Here is a 19,153-nt window from a genome sequence, read left to right as displayed (position 1 = left end):
TATTTTTATGAGTAAAAAAGATCTTATCAGGTTCTACAGGCCTACCGAATTTTGTTAAAAAATAAAAGAAACAAAAATCTCATCAGGGAAAAATTATCTAAAATAACTCAAGATAATGATGAATTTAGCTTAATTCTCTATACCTACTATAGCTATAGTCAAAAGTCATAAAATATGTTCAAAATGTTAAGGCATTATATGATATTGACATGCCTTATGAATCATCAAAGGAAGATAAAATTACGTTTACTAGAGATTTATTTTATTTTTTTTAATTTCAGCATATTACAGGGATACAAACGTTAAGGTTACAAATATTGCCCTTGCCCAACCGAGTCAGAGCTTCAAGCGTGTCCATTCCCCAGGTGGTGCACACCACACCCATTAGGTGTATATGTACCCATCTCCCCCTCCCCCCTCCCATCTGCCTGACACTCAATGAATGTTATTACTATATGTGCACTTAAGTGTTGATCAGTTAATAGCAATTTGATGGTGAGTACATGTGGTGCTTTACTAGAGCTTTAAAGTTAAGTCTACATTACTGTATTCTAATTCTCTGAAAACTAAAAATCCACATACAGTTAAGTTCTTTTTATCCAGAATGTTAAGGAAAGATATGTTGATTAATTGAATGTCAGATTAAGAAATAAGGATTCTTGGGCCAGGCGCAGTGGCCCATGCCTATAATCCCAGCACTTCGGTAGGCTGAGGTGGGAGGATCGCTTGAGCTCAGAAGTTTGAGACCAGCTTGGGCAACAGAGCAAGACCCAGTTTCCACAAAAAGGTGAAAAACTTAGCTGGGTGTAATGATGTGCAGCTGTACTCCTAGCTCCTTAGAAGGATCCCCTGAGCCCAGGAGTTGGAGGTTACAGTGAGCTATGATCATGCCACTGTACTCCAGCCTGAGTAACAGAGCAAGAACCTGTTTCAAAAAAAAAAAACAAACCAAAAAAAATAAAAAAATAAAAAAAAAGAATTAAGGATTCTCAAAAAATATGATGATTATTACATAAACTAAGGAATACCCTACTTCTGAAAGAATTAATAATCTTCCAAAAACTTTAAAATTTCTACTAGGGAGGAATAGGGAATGAAAGGGAAAAAGGGCCACTACTCCTCAAACTGAACTATTCTACATTTAGACTGAATTTCCTCTATAGAAGAAAGAATGAAGTCAGATAGCAGACTGAGCAAACTTATGTAGAACTAAAATCCTGATCATATTATATTTAAAACTCTATTATGAATCCAAAATAAACAGGAAAGTCAAGAATGGTGATGGAATCCCAGTACTTTCACTCCTTCTGGGAACTTTTTGATGTTATAAAAGAGATTTTATTTGAAAAAGTTAACCATTATTTTTTAAAAGAAAGCATATGCTGAATGAGCCTTCTAGCTTGAAAAGATCCCCAGAATTATTAAAAGCTTTCTAGATACCGTAGTACCTATGTTAAAAAAAAGTTAAATGGGCCGGGTGAGGTGGCTCACGCCTGTAATCCTAGCACTCTGGGAGGCCAAGGCAGGAGGATTGCTTGAGCTCAGGAGTTTGAGACCAGCCTGAGCAAGAGCGAGACCCAGTCTCTACTATAAATAGAAATTAGCCAAACAACTAAAAATAGAAAAAAATTAGCTGGGCATGGTGGCACATGCCTATAGTCCCAGCTACTCAGGAGGCTGAGGCAAAAGGATTGCTTGAGCCTAGGAGTTGGAGGTTGCTGTGAGTTAGGCTGACGCCATGGCACTCTAGCCCGGGCAACATAGTGATACTGTCTCAAAAAAAAAAAAAAAAGTTAAATGGTACACATATTTTAAAGCCAGCCTACAGCTTAAGATGAAAGTATCATTTTATACAATGTGTCTATGTATTTATATCTGCAGACTGTTACCAGACCATCTACTTAAGCTGCATAATGTATTCCTACAAACATGTACATAATCAATAACTGAAAAAGCATAAAATGTTATATATAAAAAAACTAAAAAGACATTTAAAGGAAGTTCTGTATGTTAAAATCTAAAAATATTAAAATAAAATCCCTTATTAGTTCTTATCTTTTGGATATAATCTTTACCAATATATTCCCACCATTTTAGACATGTTCTTTGACTGCTTTTTTCTTCCTACTTGAACCCACAGCCAATGAGGTGAAGCATGACTGAGGCTGAACACTGACACTTGATAATTTCCAACTTCATCTCAAATATATTAAACTTATAGTCTTTTGGCCGGAGCCTCCATCTTCCAGTAATTCACCAAAATGATGAACACAAAGGGAAAGAGGAGAGGCACCTGATACATGTTCCCTAGGCCTTTTAGAAAACATAGAGTTGTTCCTTTGGCTACATACATGTGAATCTACAAAAAAGGTGATATTGTAGACATCAAGGGAATGGGTACTGTTCAAAAAGGCATGCCCCACAAATGTTACCATGGCAAAACTGGAAGAGTCTACAACGTTACCCAGCATGCTGTTGGAATTGTTGTAAATAAACAAGTTAAGGGCAAGATTCTTGCCAAGAGGATTAATGTGCATATTGAACACATTAAGCACTCTAAGAGCCGAGATAGCTTCCTAAAACGCGTGAAAGAAAATGATCAGAAAAAGAAGGAAGCCAAAGAGAAAGGTACCTGGGTTCAACTGAAGCGACAGCCTGCTCCACCCAGAGAAGCACACTTTGTGAGAACCAATGGAAAGGGGCCCAAGGTGCTGGAACCTATTCCCTATGAATTCATGGCATAATAGGTGTCCTACACTTTGTGAGAAGCTACAGAAAGGAGCCGAGGTGCTGGGACCTGTTCCTTATGAATTCATGGCGTAATAGGAATAGCACACCTGTGAGAAGCAAAGAAAGGACCTTGAGCTGCCGGAACCTATTCCCTATGAATTCATGGTATACGAGACAAACCTAATAAAAGCCACTGGACTCTAAAACAACAACAACAACAACAAAAAAAACAACTTATAAGACCTGTACTTCTCGTGAATGATATCGATGCTTTTGTTACCCCACTTGTTTTTATAAAATGAAGCTAAAATGCAATAAAATATTCAAATAATTAGATAACACAACTAGAGAAATCAACTGAGCATTGATTTGGAAGGCATCTCAAAATGCAGTATTTGCCAGCTCTAAATGTTTATTCGCTACTCATGTACTAAACTTAGCGTAAACAGTGGCTCAGGGAGGTCAATATATGTTGTGCAAAGATGCCCACACACAATCGAGTAATAAGAGTTTTCCAGAAAAGGCAATAATATCATTAAGGAAAATAAGAGACAAAAATAAATGGAACTAAATCTTAAAAAAAAAAAAAAACAAAAAAACCCTAAGACTATAAATAGCATATAAAAGTTTTTTCTGTCTCTGCTAGGGATAGAACAAGTGACAACTGGGGCATTTTAGGAAAGATAGAAGAAAAGATGACTTCATGAGAAAATAAAGCTGCCAGGAACGAAAGAACCTACCCTCTAATTTGCCCTCATATTTGAAAAGGTAACAGCTACAAGTGTGTGTGTGTGCTAAATGAAATTTTCAAATTAGTGAATTTGATTAAGCATACATAATCTGTTGGTGTCAATGATAATTTAAATCACTCTATTGATTTTATGTCAGAAATTATTTATATCACAGGCTGGGCATGGTGGCTCATGCCTATAATCCCAGCACTCTGGGAATATGCGAGGCAGGAGGATCACTTGAGCTCAGGAGTTTGACACCAGCCTAAGCAAGAGCAAGACCCTGACTCAAAAAAAAGAAACAAATTATTTATATCAACAACTTTCCCTTATAGATCTTACAATATTTCCTTTGTGCTTAACAATATTCAGAAATGTCAGCAAACATCTGGTTATATTTACAAAAAAATGTTTCTAAAAAGGAAAAGTCCTTATCGTTTTGACATACACACTAATATCTGGGATTTGATTTAAAAAAAATCCGGGAGGCCGGGCGTGGTGGCTCGCGCCTGTAATCTCAAGGTCAGGAGTTCGAAAGCAGCCTGAGCAAGAGCGAGACCCGTCTCTACTATAAATAGAAAGAAGTTATTTGGACAACTAAATATATATATATAACCGAGCATGGTGGTGTATGCCTGTAGTCCCAGCTACTTGGGAGGCTGAGGCAGAAGGATTGTTTGAGCCCAGGAGTTTGAAGTTGCTGTAAGCTAGGCTGACGCCACGGCACTCTAGCCTGGGCAACACAATGAGACTCTGTCTCCAAAAAAAAAAAAAAAAAAAAAAAAATGCAGGAGTGGGTGGATATAGAGATGAAATAAGACTGGCCATGGACTGTTAAGAAGACCACAGGGCTGGGAAAAGAGAAAGGATCTCAAAGACCTCCATCCTCCCTCATCAGTGAGACAGGGAATCTGCCCACATACAGTTCACCACTGCTACAGTCTACAAACAACTAGCAACTGAGAAAACTACCACACTAAGGATATCTATAACTAAAGCATCCATCCAGACCCTAGACCACCATCAAGCACCCAAATGGAAAACAAACACACACAAAAAATACAAAGGAGCAATGAAACCAAAACTTGGTTCTTTGAAAAGAAAACAAAATTGATAGAACTCTTGCTAGATTAACAAGAACTAGAAGACAAAGGAACCAAATAAACTCAATCAGAAATTAAAAACGAGGCTGGGCACAGGGGCTCATACCTACAATCTTAGCACTCTGGGAGGCTGAGGCAGGAGGATTGTTTGAGGTCAGGAGTTCAAGACCAGCCTGAGCAAGAGCGAGACCCTATCTCTATTAAAGACAGAAAAAATTAGCCTGGCATGGTGGCACACGCCTGTAGTCCCAGCTGCTCTGAAGGTTGGGGCAGAAGGATTGCTTGAGCCCAGGAGTTTGAGGTTGCTGTGAGAAGCTGACGCCACAACACTCTAGCAACAGATCAAAGACCCTATGATCATCTCAATAGATGCAGAAAAAGCATTCGACAAAATCCAGCACCCTTTCATGATAAAAACCCTCAACAAAGTAGGCATAGAAAGAACATATCTCAAAATTATAAGAGCTATATATGACACACCCACAGCCAACATCATACTGAATGGGGAAAGTTGAAAGCATTCCCACTAGGAACTGGAACAAGACAGTGGTGCCCATTGTCACCACTTTAATTCAATATAGTACTGGAAGTCCTAGCCAGAGCAATCAATCAAAAGAAACAAATAAAGGGTAACCAAATTGGGAAACAGGAGGTCAAATTATTGCCTTTTGCTGATGATATGATCTTATATCTAGAAAACCCCAAATACTCCAGCAAGAAATTTCTGAAATTGATAAATTCAGCAAGGTCTCAGGTTACAAAATCAATGCACAAAAATCAGTAGCATTCCTACACACCAGTAACAGTTAAGCTGAGAGTGAAATTAAAGACTCAGTACCATTTACAATAGCTACAAAGAAAATAAAATACCAAGGAATATACTGAACCAAGGAGGTGAAAGATCTCTACAAAGGAAACTGAAACAATGAGGAAAGAAATTGCAGATGACACAAGCAAATGGAAAAACATGTCATGCTCATGAACTAGTAGAATCAACATTGTTGCCGGGCGCGGTGGCTCACGCCTGTAATCCTAGTACTCCGGGAGGCCGAGGTGGGAGGATTGCTCGAGGTCAGGAGTTTGAAACCAGCCTGAACAAGAGTGAGACCTGTCTCTACTATAAATAGAAAGAAATTAATTGGCCAAATAATATATATAGAAAAAATTAGCTGGGCATGGTGGCGCATGCCTGTAGTCCCAGCTACTTGGGAGGCTGAAGCAGTAGGATTGCTCGAGCCCAGGAGTTTGAGGTTGCTGTGAGCTAGGCTGACACCACGGCACTCACTCTAGCCTGGGCAACAAAGCAAGACTCTGTCTCAAAAAAAAAAAAAAAAAAAAAAGAATCAACATTGTTAAAATGTCCATACTATCCAAAGTCATTTACAGAGTCAATGCAATTCCCATCTGGCTGGGCGTGGTGGCTCACGCCTGTAATCCTAGCACTCTAGGAGGCCAAGGCAGGAGGATCGCTCAAGGTCAGGAGTTCAAAACCACCCTGAGCAAGAGTGAGACCCCGTCTCTACTATAAATAGAAAAAAATTAATTGGACAGCTAAATATATATATATATATATATATATAAATTAGCCAGGCATGGTGGCGCATGCCTGTAGTCTCAGCTACTTGGGAGGCTAAGGTAGAAGGACTGCTTGAGCCCAGGAGTTTGAGGTTGCTGTGAGCTAGGCTGATGCCATGGCACTCTACCTGGGACAAAAGAGTGAGACTCTGTCTCAAAAAAAAAAAAAATGCAATTCCCATCAAAATACCAATGTCATATTTCACAGATCTAGAAAAAATAATGCTACACTTCTTTTGGAACCAGAAAAGAGCCCGAATAGCCAAAGCAATCTTAAGTAAAAAGAACAAATCTGGAGGCATCACATTACCAGACTTCAAACTAAACTACAAGGCTATAGTAACCAAAACAGCATAGTACTGGCACAAAAATAGAGACATAGATGAATGGAACAGAACAGAGAATCCAGACATAAAACCAATTTATCTTTGACAAAGCAGAGAACAGTATACACTAGGAAAAACAAGCCCTATTTAATAAATGGTGCTGGGAAAATTAGATAGTCACATCCAGAATGAAACAGGATCGATATCTCTCACTACTCACAAAAATTAATTCAAGATGGTTAAAAGACTTAAATGTAAGGCATGAAACCATAAGAATTCTGGAAGAAAATGTAGGAAAAGCTCTTCTAGATATTGGCCTAGGCAAAGAATTTATGAAAAACACTCCCATGGCAATCACAGCAACAACAAAAATAAATAAATATAAATTGATTAAATTAAAAAGCTGCTGTATAGCTAAGGAAATATCAACATAGCAATAGACAACCTACTGAATGAGAGTAAGTATTCCCAGGTTATCCATCTGATAAAGGGCTAATAACCAGAATCTCCAAAGAATTCAAGCAAATCAGCAAGAAAAAAACCAAACAACTCCATTAAAAAATGGGCAAAAGACATAAACAGAAGCTTTTTAAAATAAGATAGACAAATGGCCAATAAACATGAAAAAATGCTCAATGTCACTAATCACCAGGAAAATGCAAATAAAACTACTGTGAGATATCACCTTACCTCAGTTAGAATGGCTATTTATTTACTGAGACAGAGTCTCACTCTGTTGCCTGGGCTAGAGTGCTGTGGCATCAGCCTAGCTCACAGCAACCTCAAACTCCTGGACTCAAGCAATCCTCCTGCCTCAGCCTCCTGAGTAGCTGGAACTATGAGCATGTGCCACCATGCCCAGCTAATATTTTTTATTTATATATATTCTTTAGTTGTCCAGCTAATTTCTATTTCTTTAGTAGACACGGGGTCTCACTCTTGCTCAGGCTAGTCTCTAACTCCTGAGCTCAAACGATCCACCTGCCTCAGCCTCCCAGAGTGCTAGGATTACAGGCATGAGCTACTACACCCGGCCAGAATGGCTTTTATCAAAAAGTCCAAAAATAGTAGTTGCTGGCATGGATGCAGAGAGAAAGGAAAGCTTCTACACTGTTGGTGGGACTGCAAATTAGTACAACCTCTATGGAAAACAGTATGAAGATTCCTCAAAGAACTAAAAGTATACCTACCATTTGATCCAGCAATCCTACTACTGGGTATTTACCCAAAGGAAAAGAAGTAATTTTATCAAAAAGTCATTTTATCACATCTGTAGGCTGGGCGTGGTGGCTCATGCCTGTAATTCTAGTACTCTGGGAGGCTGAGGCGGTGGATCATTTGAGCTCAGGAGTTCAAGACCAGCATGAGCAAGAGCAAGACCCCATCTCTACTAAAAAATAGAAAGAAATTGGCTGGACAACTAAAAATACATAAAAAAAATTAGGTGGGCATGGTGGCACATGCCTGTAGTCCCAGCTACTCAGGAGGCTGAGGCAGACGGATCACTTGATCCCAGTAGTTTGAGGTTGCTGTGAGCTAGGCTGACGCCACAGCACTCTACCCGAGGCAACACAGTGAGACTCTGTCTCAAAAAAAAAAAGACATCTGCATTCAAATGTTTATTGCAGCACAATTCACAATTGGAAAGATGTGGACTCAACCCAAATGCCCATCAATTCATGAGTGGATTAACAAAATGTGGTATATGTATATACCATGGAATATTACTCAGGCATAAAAAGGATGAATTAATGCCTTTTGCAAACAATTTGGATGGAACTAGAGATCATTATCCTAAGTATCTAAAGAATGGAAAAACAAATACCACATGTACTCGCTATTAAATTGGAACTTACTGATGAGCACACATGTGCACAGAGAGAAGTAAAACTTCATGGCAATCAAGCAGAGGGGAGGGACGAGGAGGGGATGGGTAAAAACCTACCTAACAGGTACAGTGAACACTATCTGGGTGATTGGCACACCCATAACCCTGACTCAAGCATTAAAAAAGCAATCCATGTAACCAAGAACATTTGTATCCCCATAATATTTTGAAATTTAATAAATAAATTAAAACAAAAAACAAACAAACAAGAAGACTAGCCATATGTTAACTGTTTAATTTTTTTTTAGAGACAGAGTCTCACTCTGTTGCCCAGGCTAGAGTGCCATGGCGTCAGCCTAGCTCACAGCAACCTCAAACTCCTGGGCTCAGGTGATCCTCCTGCCTCAGCCTCCTGAGTAGCCAGAGCTATCGGCATGAGTCACCGTGCCTTGCTAATTTTTTCTATATATATTTTTAGTTGTCCAGCTAATTTCTTTCTATTTTTAATAGAGACAGAGTCTCGCTCTTGCTCAGGCCGGTCTCAAACTCCTGACATCGAGCGATCCTCCTGCCTCGCCCTCCCAGAGTGCTAGGATTATAGGCATGAGCCATTACACCGGGCCCATATGTTGATAACTGTTGAAGCTACTTATATGAGGGTTCATTATAGTGGTTTTTTTTGTTGTCTTGTTTTGAGACAGAGTCTTATCTGTTGCCTGGGCTAGAGTGCCATGGCATCAGCCTAGTTCACAGCAACCTCAAACTCCTGGGCTCAAGAAATCTTTCTGCTTCAGCCTCTTCAGTAGCCGGGACTATAGGCACCCACCACCATGCCTGGCTAATTTTTTCTATATATTTTTACTTGGCCAATTAAATTCTTTCTATTTTTAGTAGAGATGGGGTCTCACTGTTGCTCAGGGTGGTTTCGAACTCCTGACCTCGAGCGATCCTCCCACCTCGGCCTCCCAGAGTGCTAGGATTACAGGCGTGAGCTACCACGCCCGGCCCATTATAGTGTTTACTTGTGTACATATTTAAAATTTTCTATATTAAAATGTTTTTAAAATTACCAAGAAAGGCTGCCTCTCTTTCTACAGAAATGTTTAAGAGAAGGCATACTACTCGGATTGGGATTGGATTATGTATTTTCCTAACTAAGAACACTGCTAATCCTATGAAGAAATCTTTTTTTTTTTTGAGACAGAGTCTCACTTTGTTGCCTAGGCTAGAGTGAGTGCCGTGGCGTCAGCCTAGCTCACAGCAACCTCAAACTCCTGGGCTCAAGCGATCAAACTCGTCAAACTCAAACTCCTCAACCTCAAACTCCTGGGCTCAGCCTCCCGGGCATGCGCCACCATGCCCGGCTAATTTTTTTCTATATATATTAGTTGGCCAATTAGTTTCTTTCTATTTATAGTAGAGACGGGGTCTCACTCTTGTTCAGGCTGGTTTCAAACTCCTGACCTCGAGTAATCCGCCCGCCTCGGCTCCCAGAGTGCTAGGATTAGAGGCATGAGCCACCGCGCCCGGCCTAAGAAATCTTTATACAATCCCCAAAATAGAATTTCTCCTCCCTTCTCTATGATCTAATTTTTATTTATCCTTTTAGATCCTTTTCCCCCTTTTATGAGACAGGATCCCACTATGTCACCTAGGCTGGAGTGCAGTGGCTCAATCATAGCTCACTATAGCTTCAAACTCCTGGGCTCAAGCGTAAAATCCCTTTTTAAATCTTATCTCTTGTTTCAAATTCATACTCATCTCTGAACACCAAAGCACTTCCTAACCATGCTACTCAGCACGTCATAGATTTTGCCATGTAAATGATCTCATTATTTACATATATGTATATTTGGTTTTTACAACTAGACTGCAAGTACCATGACAGTGGGAACCATGTGCTATATTTCTTTCAACACCTTCATAATATACTGTATTATAGTGGGTAGTTGATATATAGTTTTTAATAGGCTACACTTGATAATTTGCCTATCCATGAGGGTTCAGAGAGCTTATGATATCAATACTTTCGTATCTGCCTGCCTGATCTCCTCTGACCCTAACTACATTGTCTTTTGGTAAACTATGGAGGCCCTGTAACTGGTGCGGATAAATAAGATGAGGTAGCCATGTAATTTTTTCTCAAAGAGATCTCAGTGGAAAAGAAAAAGAGATACGAGGAAACAAATAGCTGTTGTAGTAAGTATTAAAATGTTGAATATAGCAAATAATACAGTATATTATAGAAAAAAAAAAACTTAGCCAGCTCTGGTTGATGTTAAATGTTCCACTGTGCTAAGCAACCACAAAGTTTTAATTTCCCCACCCTTTAAACCTCCCCAAATATTTCAGAATATCCAAATCTCTAGCCACTTACCCTTGCTGCACAGGCTGTAACTGCAAGATCACTTGGGTTTTAGTATCTTCAGGGTTCTCCCCTTCATTTCCTTCAGTGGGTACCACAACCACATCCCCCACTGGGACACTCACTTCTGCATTAGCCATCTTTCACATGAAGTCAGATAGCTGAGGCTGCTGTCAGGAACAAGAAGCATCAGTAACTTTATCTGGCTTGAAAAGATGGCACCACTGGAAAAGAAGGCCAAGGTAATGACTACCAATTCCAAGAGCACCCTGGAGATCATGGGCCTCTGAAAGGGATGGGAACTGTGAGGAGGGGGTGACACAGGCTCTGATCTTTCCAGATATGCCTCAGTACTCATTTGCTCTTGTAGGTTTTCTTAGAATGTGTGACTCATCCAGTGTTCTGGAGCCAGCAGCTCCTGAGAACCGATTATGCATATCCCTTCTCAACTCCAAGTTGAGTGACACCAAGTTGGTAGCTTGACATCAGTGATGTTGGGAGTATACAGACCATAGAAATTGATAAGCCCTACAAATCAGAGTATTTTACTTTTCTGGAGAGCTGGTTTACAGCATACCACTAGTTCCACCCCAAACAGTAAGCATCTGGAAAATAGCAATCATATCTATTTTCTGCACAACCAGCCATTACAAAGGACCTCATCAAGTCCTTTGTAAATACTTAACTAAGTATCTGCTGACTAACTGAACTGAGCTGCATGGGAAGGGGAGGATGACTTACATTCTGTAGTTGTTTAAATGCTGAATTCAACTGTATGAACTCTAGGAACTTCTAAATACCTCTTTGCCTCAGACTGAATGGAGATGTGATCTTGCCCAACATTTCCCCTGCAGAGCTACTGAGGAAACCAGTGTCCAGCACCATGTGCTCTTTGACTCTAAAGCAACTCCAAGCATTTTCCCAATCTTAATGAAAACTCAAGAGGACCCCAGGATATTCTGCAGTTGAAATGAGAGAGTCACTTAAGTATAGGTAAGAGCACTATATTTATATAAATATGTGAGTATGTGAAGATGACTAGAGCTGTGTCTGGACAGAACAGGCACACAATAGATGCATGTCTGAGTATGTAACTGGTAGTCAGAAGACTCAATCCACATCTCAGCTCTCTCACAGCATTTATTTGCCTATAATACATACACTTAAGCATGGTACTCGGACTTTCTTTATTGCCCCCAAATAATTTTCCAGTCTTTTTTTTTAATTTTTAATTTTAATTTTTTTAGAGACAGGGTCTCACTCTGTTGCCCTTGCTGGAGTGCAGTGGTGTGTGTCATCATAGCTCACTTCAGCCTCGAACTTCTGAGTTCAAGCAATCCTCCCACCTCAGCCTCCTGAGTAGCTAGGACTATAGGCACATGCCACCACACCCAGTTGATTTTTTTTTTTTTTGGTAGGGACAGGGTCTTGCTATGTTGCCCAGGCTTGTCTTGAACTCCTGGGCTCAAGTAATCCTCCTGCCTTGGCCTCTCAAAGGATTAGGATTACAGGCATGAGCCACTGCACCCAGGCAACCTTTGTTATTCCCTAAACCTGAAATGTCCTTCTCCTTCATCTCCTTCTCCCTTTAAGACCCAGTTCAAACCCCATTCCTCCACAAAGCCACTGCCAAACCATTTTCTTTTCTGCATTCCCCTAACACTTGGTTTGTAGCTCTCTCCTGTTTACACACACTGTGCCCTGTATTGCAGCTAATTGAACATTTATCTCCATAACTGCACTACACTTTCTGTGAGGAGGTACTGTGTCTTACTGAAAAATCTTTTTGCCTCCCACAACCCTGTTCATCTTAGGCAATGATATATGTTGGTTCATTTAACGTTTGTTTGTGTATGACCTAGTTAAAATTCTTCATATCTGCCTTCTATTTCTGCACTTTATGATTCTCACATTCAAACTGTTTTCCTGAATTCTATACCCTCTAATCCAACAGTTTCTAAAACGTCTTGTAGGCACATTAAACTGAACTCACGTTCCCTCTCAAACCTGCTCCTATGTGTCCTGTCTCAGAAAATGGTGCTATCCTCCACCCATTTTCTCAAGCCAGAAACTAAAGAGCTATTTTTGACTCCCCTTTCTTTTCTCCATTTTTTTTTTTTTCTTTTGAGACAGAGTCTCACTCTGGCACCCCAGGTAGAGTGCAGTGGTGTCATCATAGCACATAACAACCTCAAACTCTTGGACTCAAGCAGTCACTCCTGCCTCAGCCTCCCGGAATAGCTGGGACTATAGGCGTGTACCAGAACACCTAGCTAATTTTTCTATTTTTTGTAGTGACAAGGTTTTGCCCTTGCTCAGGCTGGTCTTGAACTTCTGGCCTTAAGTCAGGAGTTGGTTGAGGCTGCCTCTACCTCCCAGAGTGCTAGGATTATAGGCATGAGCCACCACGCTGGTCTTTTTCTTTTCTTTGAAATCCAATCAACCACCAAATCCTATCCATTTTACCATCTATATATCTCTTTTAATTATCCTCCCATTCTCCATCTGTGTTGCCACCACCATGTTCTGGGCCACCACAGTCTACTGCCTGGTTTTTTGCAGCTGTTTCTCATAAGTATCCTGATCTCTGGTCTTGCTCTCCTCCAATTCATTTTCCACTGGCAACCAAAGTGGTCCTACTAAAGGCTATAGGCCATTTCCTCCCTTAAAACTCCTTTAGTGAGTTCCTGTTGCTATTAGATGTGGCTGTGTTAAGGTGTGCAAATGCCTTAACTTGGCTTGCAAACTCCTTCCAAAACATCCCCTGCCCACCCTGCTAGCCTCATTTCTCAAAGGTCTTCTTCTCACACTGTGAGCTTCTGTCATTACATTTTTTCCAATTTCTCAAACATATTTCCTCACCTGAGCCTTCACACTTGTTTCCTCTACCTGGAATTTTCTTTCTCTTCCCTTTTAGCTAGTCCCTAACCTTTCTATGACTTATTTAAAAACATCACTTCCTTGGGGTGACTTCCTTCACTAGGTTCCTGCTTGTGTTTTTACTATCTCAGCACCATGCAGTGACTCTGTGACAACCACTGTTTAACTGTGTTGGACTCTTCCCCTCAGAAAGTACATCCTGGGAAAGCAAGGACTGCTTTTCTTATTCAGCAGCTCCCCCCTACCTAGAACAGTGCCCAGGACATAGGAGTATAATAAATGATTTTCAAATATCAGACTTCTATCTACAAAACTGCTTACCTAAAACTTTCTAAAGAAATCTGGCACACAGCAGTTATGTGATACATTTTTGTTTAATGAATGACTCATCTTCCCTGAAAAGACTTCTAGAACTTTCTGCCTTCCTATCATAGGGGTTATAAATTTGCATAGGCAGCTATGCTAAGCTACACAGCTTATGGCTTATCATTGTGGCCAGTTCCACAAATATTTACTGAGTCTCTACACCGCCTCAGGCAGAGAGTTAGGCTTCTTGAATATAAGGATGAACAATACCTGCTCTTAATAACTACAAAAAGGAAAGAGCTGCATGAAACTATTGTATACTACAGGGAAAAAGGAATTGCGAGGTATTTCAGTACACAATATGAACCTCTATTACTTAAAAATTTTAAACTAGAAAAAAAGGGCCGGGTGCAGTGGCTCACGCCTGTAATTCTAACACTCTGGGAGGCTGAGGCGGGGTGATCACTCAAGGTCAAGAGTTTGAAACCAGCCTGAGCAAGAGCAAGACCCCATCTCTACTATAAGTAGAAAGAAATTAATTGGCCAACTAAAAATATATAGGAAAAAAATTAGCCGGGCATTGTGATGCATGCCTGTAGTCCCAGCTACTTGGGAGGCTGAGGCAGAAGGATTGCTTGAGCCCAAGAGTTTGAGGTTGCTGTGAGTTAGGCTGACACCATGGCACTCTAGCCCAGGCAACAGAGTGAGACTGGTTTTTTTTTCAAAAAAAAAAAAAAAAAAAAAAACAACTAAAAAAGAAAAAAGAAAATAGAAAATTGAACATTTAAAAAAAAGAAAAAGAAAATCAATGGACTGGTTCAGCTGGCTTGTCAGCAGTAGAACCAAAACAATTAGGACTCTTCAGTCTAGAAAGGCCAAAAAGGGATATGATAAAATATACTGCCATCAAATCCTAGAATAATTGAACTAACAAATATCTTCAAAACTTGAACTATGCCGGGCACTGTGGCTCACGCCTGTAATCCTAGCTCTTGGGAGGCCGAGGCGGGCGGATTGCTCAAGGTCAGGAGTTCAAAACCAGCCTGAGCAAGAGCGAGACCCCGTCTCTACTATAAATAGAAAGAAATCAATTGGCCAACTGATATATATATATAAAAAATTAGCCGGGCATGGTGGCACATGCCTGTAGTCCCAGCTACCAGGGAGGCTGAGGCAGAAGGATTGCTCGAGCCCAGGAGTTTGAGGTTGCTGTGAGCTAGGCTGACGCCACGGCACTCACTCTAGCCTGGGCAACAAAGCGAGACTCTGTCTCAAAAAAAAAAAAAACTTGAACTATAAAAATGTAGGGTGAGTTAAAATATAATCACAGTTAACTTTTATTGGACACTCATTAATTGTCAAGCACTGTCACCATTATTTAATTATTTAAATATTTAATTAATTTAAAAGATGTAACAATACTTTAGCAGGTAGCAATTTTATGGAATTTATTACTCCAAAAAGATGCTTTAATTTTTTAAAAATTACAAGTATCCCTTATCCCAAATGCTTGAGGTCAGAAGTGTTTTGAATTTCATATTTTTTTTCAAATTTTGGAATATTTGCATATACATAATGAGATATCTTGGGTATGGAACCAAGTCTAAACAGAAAATTCATTTATGTTTTATATGCACCTTACATATAGACTGATGTCATTTTATACAATATTTTAAATAATGTACATGAAACAAAGTTGGTGTTAAGTACTCTGTATGGAATTTTCCACATGTGGCATCATGTCGGCAATCAAAACTTAAGATTTTGAATTTCAGATTTTCAGATTAGGGATGCTCAACCTATAATAGGTTAGGCAAATTAATGGGTGATGGAATGGTTATAGAAGCACAATTAGAAAGATGCTTTTTTTTTTTTTTTTTTGAGACAGAGTCTCACTGTATTGCCCTGGCTAGAGAGTGCCGTGGCATCAGCCTAGCTCACAGCAACCTCAAACTGCTGGATTCAAGCAATCCTTCTGCCTCAGCCTCCTGAGTAGCAGGTGGGACTACAGGCATGTGCCACCATGCCCGGCTAATTTTTTCTATTTTTGGTAGAGATGGGGTCTTGCTCTTGCTCAGGCTGGTTTTGAACTCCTGACCTCGAGCAATCCACCCGCCTCAGCCTCCCAGAGTGCTAAGATTATAGGCGTGAGCCACCGTGCTGGCCAGAATGATGATTCTAATTTCAATCTCTACCCTAAGGTTGAGTCCCCTTACAACATCTCAGTAAGTGGTTGACTAACTTCTTGATTGATACCTTCCTCAATAAGAACTTACATTTTACTCCTTACCCCTCCTACCCCTTAGAACCCAAGAATGTTCTTGCTGATTCTCTAGCCTTCTGAGAGTTTTATCAGAGAGGATAATTATAACCATCACAATATGTCTCTCAGTGTCAGTCAGAGACACAGGTCTGATTCAACATGTCAACTCTTACATTCTTCAGAGAAGCAAGTTTGGGTTGAGTATTCTCATTACCTTAAATACCATATTCCTTGCAAGTAACCTGAAACCAGCTCTACAGACTACACTGGCTAAATGCAAGGCCATCTCTTTGAGCTGAGTGTAAAGTGAAAAGTAGCTCTTATTTATAGCAACAAAAACTCCAGAGACTTGATGAGTGAGTGAGTTGATCCTTTGAGTATTTCATAGGAGAGGACTTAGAGTATTCATTGTGGAATCACACAACACTCTCTACAATTCTAAGTGAACACACATAAAGGAAATATGTCAAATTTATATGAAAAGCTTAAGAATTATTTTGTATTTTCAAAGACAAAAAAAGACATCTTGAAACTAAGCATATCACTGCCCATGTAAGCTATCAGAAAACAAAACAAATGACATCTGATTTACTCTAAATTAATTTTTGTGTGTCCTGAAAACCCAATGTCTAAAAAATGGCAAGATGCTATGTTTGAAGTAAAAACAAGTGTCACATGATCATAGGGACATTGGAACTGGTAGTTGAAGAGGAATAATGCCAGGTATTCTGAAGTTTTCTAACCCAAAATGTATTTATTTATTCTACACCCTAACTTTTATAGACCATTTTCTTAAGAAATTTTCAAGTTAAAACTTTATTACTTGAAGCCAAAACTTGATTTCACCCACTTCTTTATTCCTTCTCATGTATTTAGTAGATGATCCAGAGTGCTACCAGAAATAATGAAGCCAACAAGTAAATGTCACAGAAACACTGTGAGGGAAATATCTACAGTAAGTGACGTTCTGGATTAATCATAGATTGGAGACTACTATGTAGATGTTTGAGGAAGCAATAGGATAAGAGTTATTTGGAGAGTCCTTTCACAAGAGTTCAGGGGACTTCTGCTTAAGGCAAGATCAAAATAAGGCCCCAACTAACCCAATGAAGATGAGAAGTTAGTTATTCAATGTGCTTGCTGAAGTAATTATGAATGAAAAAGTCATCACTTAAGTCAGTAGACATTAAATATACATACTTGGTATAAAATAAGACCATCAAATTAGGAAAGATGAAAAAAGTCGCCCAAATGCACTTTGGTAATATTAGCAGAGACAAGGAGGAAAACCCCACTTCCTGGTTCTCCTAGATACCAATCAAGGCCTCTTTTGTGTGTGCTAGGAAGTGATTTTGAGATTTCTCTCATCTTGAGAGAATTTAGGGTTCCCTGTGCTCCTTGGATAGCCTTAGTCTGGTGAATCACTCTCCAAGACCTTCGGGTAGGATTCTGCCCCTCTCTCTCCGGGCCCTCAAGTATATGACACCTGGCCCATTCCCCTGTCATTTCAGAAAGCAGTACCCTAAGCTATTTCCCTCAATTATCTTTTCTCCCGCTCTCAAAAAGATAGATTTCCCCATCCCCTGACAATACGGATTACCCCGTTCTCTACCTATACATCAGGAAGTACTCAAAAATCACCTTCATCCTCTCAAATTTAGACCTTTCTCAGTCCTACTTCGGGAGGCTCTAGGAGTCTTCCTATCACCTCCTTATCTATGGGAAGCCTAGGCCTGCTCACTTTCCCTTGGAGCTTCTCTTCCTTGTTTCCCTGGCCTTTGGAAAAGAACCTGTTTCTTCTCCCCTGAACTGAATGGCCGAGGCCATAAACGCGCCCCTCGGTAGAGCTTGGACTCTTCTCGTCTCAGCAGAACCCACTCTCTGCTCTTGCTCCCCCACCGAGGTTCCGAAGGTCTCCCCACCCGGGCGGGCATCCGGGCTTCCCTCACCTATCACCCCCTCCCCTGGGGCGGGCCCCAGGCCTCCATCCAGCTCCTCATCTAAAGGCCCGGTGCTCCGCAGGCCCCACCTTTGGGGATGCCCTAGGCTCCCCGGACCCCTCGCCGGGGTCCTGGGCGCCCGAGCCTCTGAGGCCGGAGGCGCTCAGGCTCCTCCTGGCCCCTCGGCCGCGTACTTCCGGGCCCCTCGGTCCGGGGGCGCCGTGGCCCCCCCAGTGCCGGCCGCGCCGGTCCCCACAGCCCTCGGCCTGGGGCCCGAGCCCCGGCGGCGCGGCCGGCTGCGCTGGGGGCGGCCCGGCTGCTCGGGCGGACCCAGCGGCAGCGTCCCCCCACCCCCCCGCGGCGCCGCGACGTCCGCTCGTTCCCCGGCGGCGGCGGCGGCACGCACAGGGCGTGGGGAGGCGCCCGCGGAGGCAGCAGCCCCCCGCCCCCTGCGCGCCCGCCCGCCCTCGCCGGCCGCCGCGCGGCCCCCGCGCCCGCCCCCCCGCCCCCACCCCACCCCGCGCCCGAGCGCCCACCCCTCCCCCTCCTCACCGTCTCCGTCGGGCGGGCGGGCGGCGAGCGGCCAGGGCGGGCGGGCGACGGAGCATGCGCAGAGGCCGCCACGGCTGCTACCGCCACCGCCGTCGCCAGGCCGGGCTTCAACACTTCCGGCCGCCGCCACCGGCGAGCTGGCGCCTTAAAGGGGACGCGTCCCTATTGCCGGCCCCGCGGAGGATTAACCTTGGAGGAGGGATTTGGGTCTTCACCTGAGCAGGGGGTCTCTGCGCATGAAAATCAAAGTTGGAAAGGTCGCTGGGGATCCTAGTAACTCTTCTTACCCCATTTCACGGATGAGGAAAATAAGGCCTAAATTAAGGAATCACCTCATCCACAATCAGGGACCAAGCCAGTTTTCTCGACTCCTCTGAAGGACTCTGCTCCTTTTACCTCCTCAAATCCTGTTGTATGATGCTTACAACTTATCAGACCTTCAAGTTACCATCCAACTATCAATTTGGCATCAGACGATTTGCTTCAGTATAGATCAGTAACTGGGTCACAAGTTCCTGAGCAAGCCCCTTATGTTCTGTGGTCCATGCCTGTTT

The 19,153-nt window shown here is 41.8% G+C and overlaps 1 protein-coding gene and 1 pseudogene across 3 annotated transcripts in view; one reads left to right on the top strand and one right to left on the bottom strand.

Annotated features, from left to right (window-relative positions):
• The window catches only part of GMEB1 (glucocorticoid modulatory element binding protein 1), a 45,662-nt gene extending 26,971 nt beyond the window's left edge, over positions 1-18,691 (bottom strand). For 2 of the 3 annotated variants that reach the window (XM_012750552.2, XM_012750556.2), the window contains exons 1-2: positions 18,600-18,691; positions 10,671-10,825 (exon numbers count right to left, since the gene is read on the bottom strand). In XM_012750552.2, coding sequence (XP_012606006.2) covers positions 10,671-10,798 — 128 coding nt within the window. In that variant the 5' untranslated portion in view covers positions 10,799-10,825; positions 18,600-18,691. Of the gene's footprint in view, positions 1-10,670; positions 10,829-18,599 lie in introns of all 3 variants that reach the window. The other variant, XM_012750551.3, reaches the window with a different exon arrangement.
• On the top strand, positions 2,262-2,744 carry LOC105863470 (large ribosomal subunit protein eL21-like; annotated as a pseudogene).
• Positions 18,692-19,153: the final 462 nt, after the last annotated feature.

This window comes from Microcebus murinus, chromosome 2, assembly GCF_040939455.1.
Source record: "Microcebus murinus isolate Inina chromosome 2, M.murinus_Inina_mat1.0, whole genome shotgun sequence".
NCBI lineage: Eukaryota > Metazoa > Chordata > Mammalia > Primates > Cheirogaleidae > Microcebus > Microcebus murinus.
The sequence above is the reverse complement of the archived record's forward strand: the minus strand, read 5'-3'. Positions and strand labels throughout refer to the sequence as shown.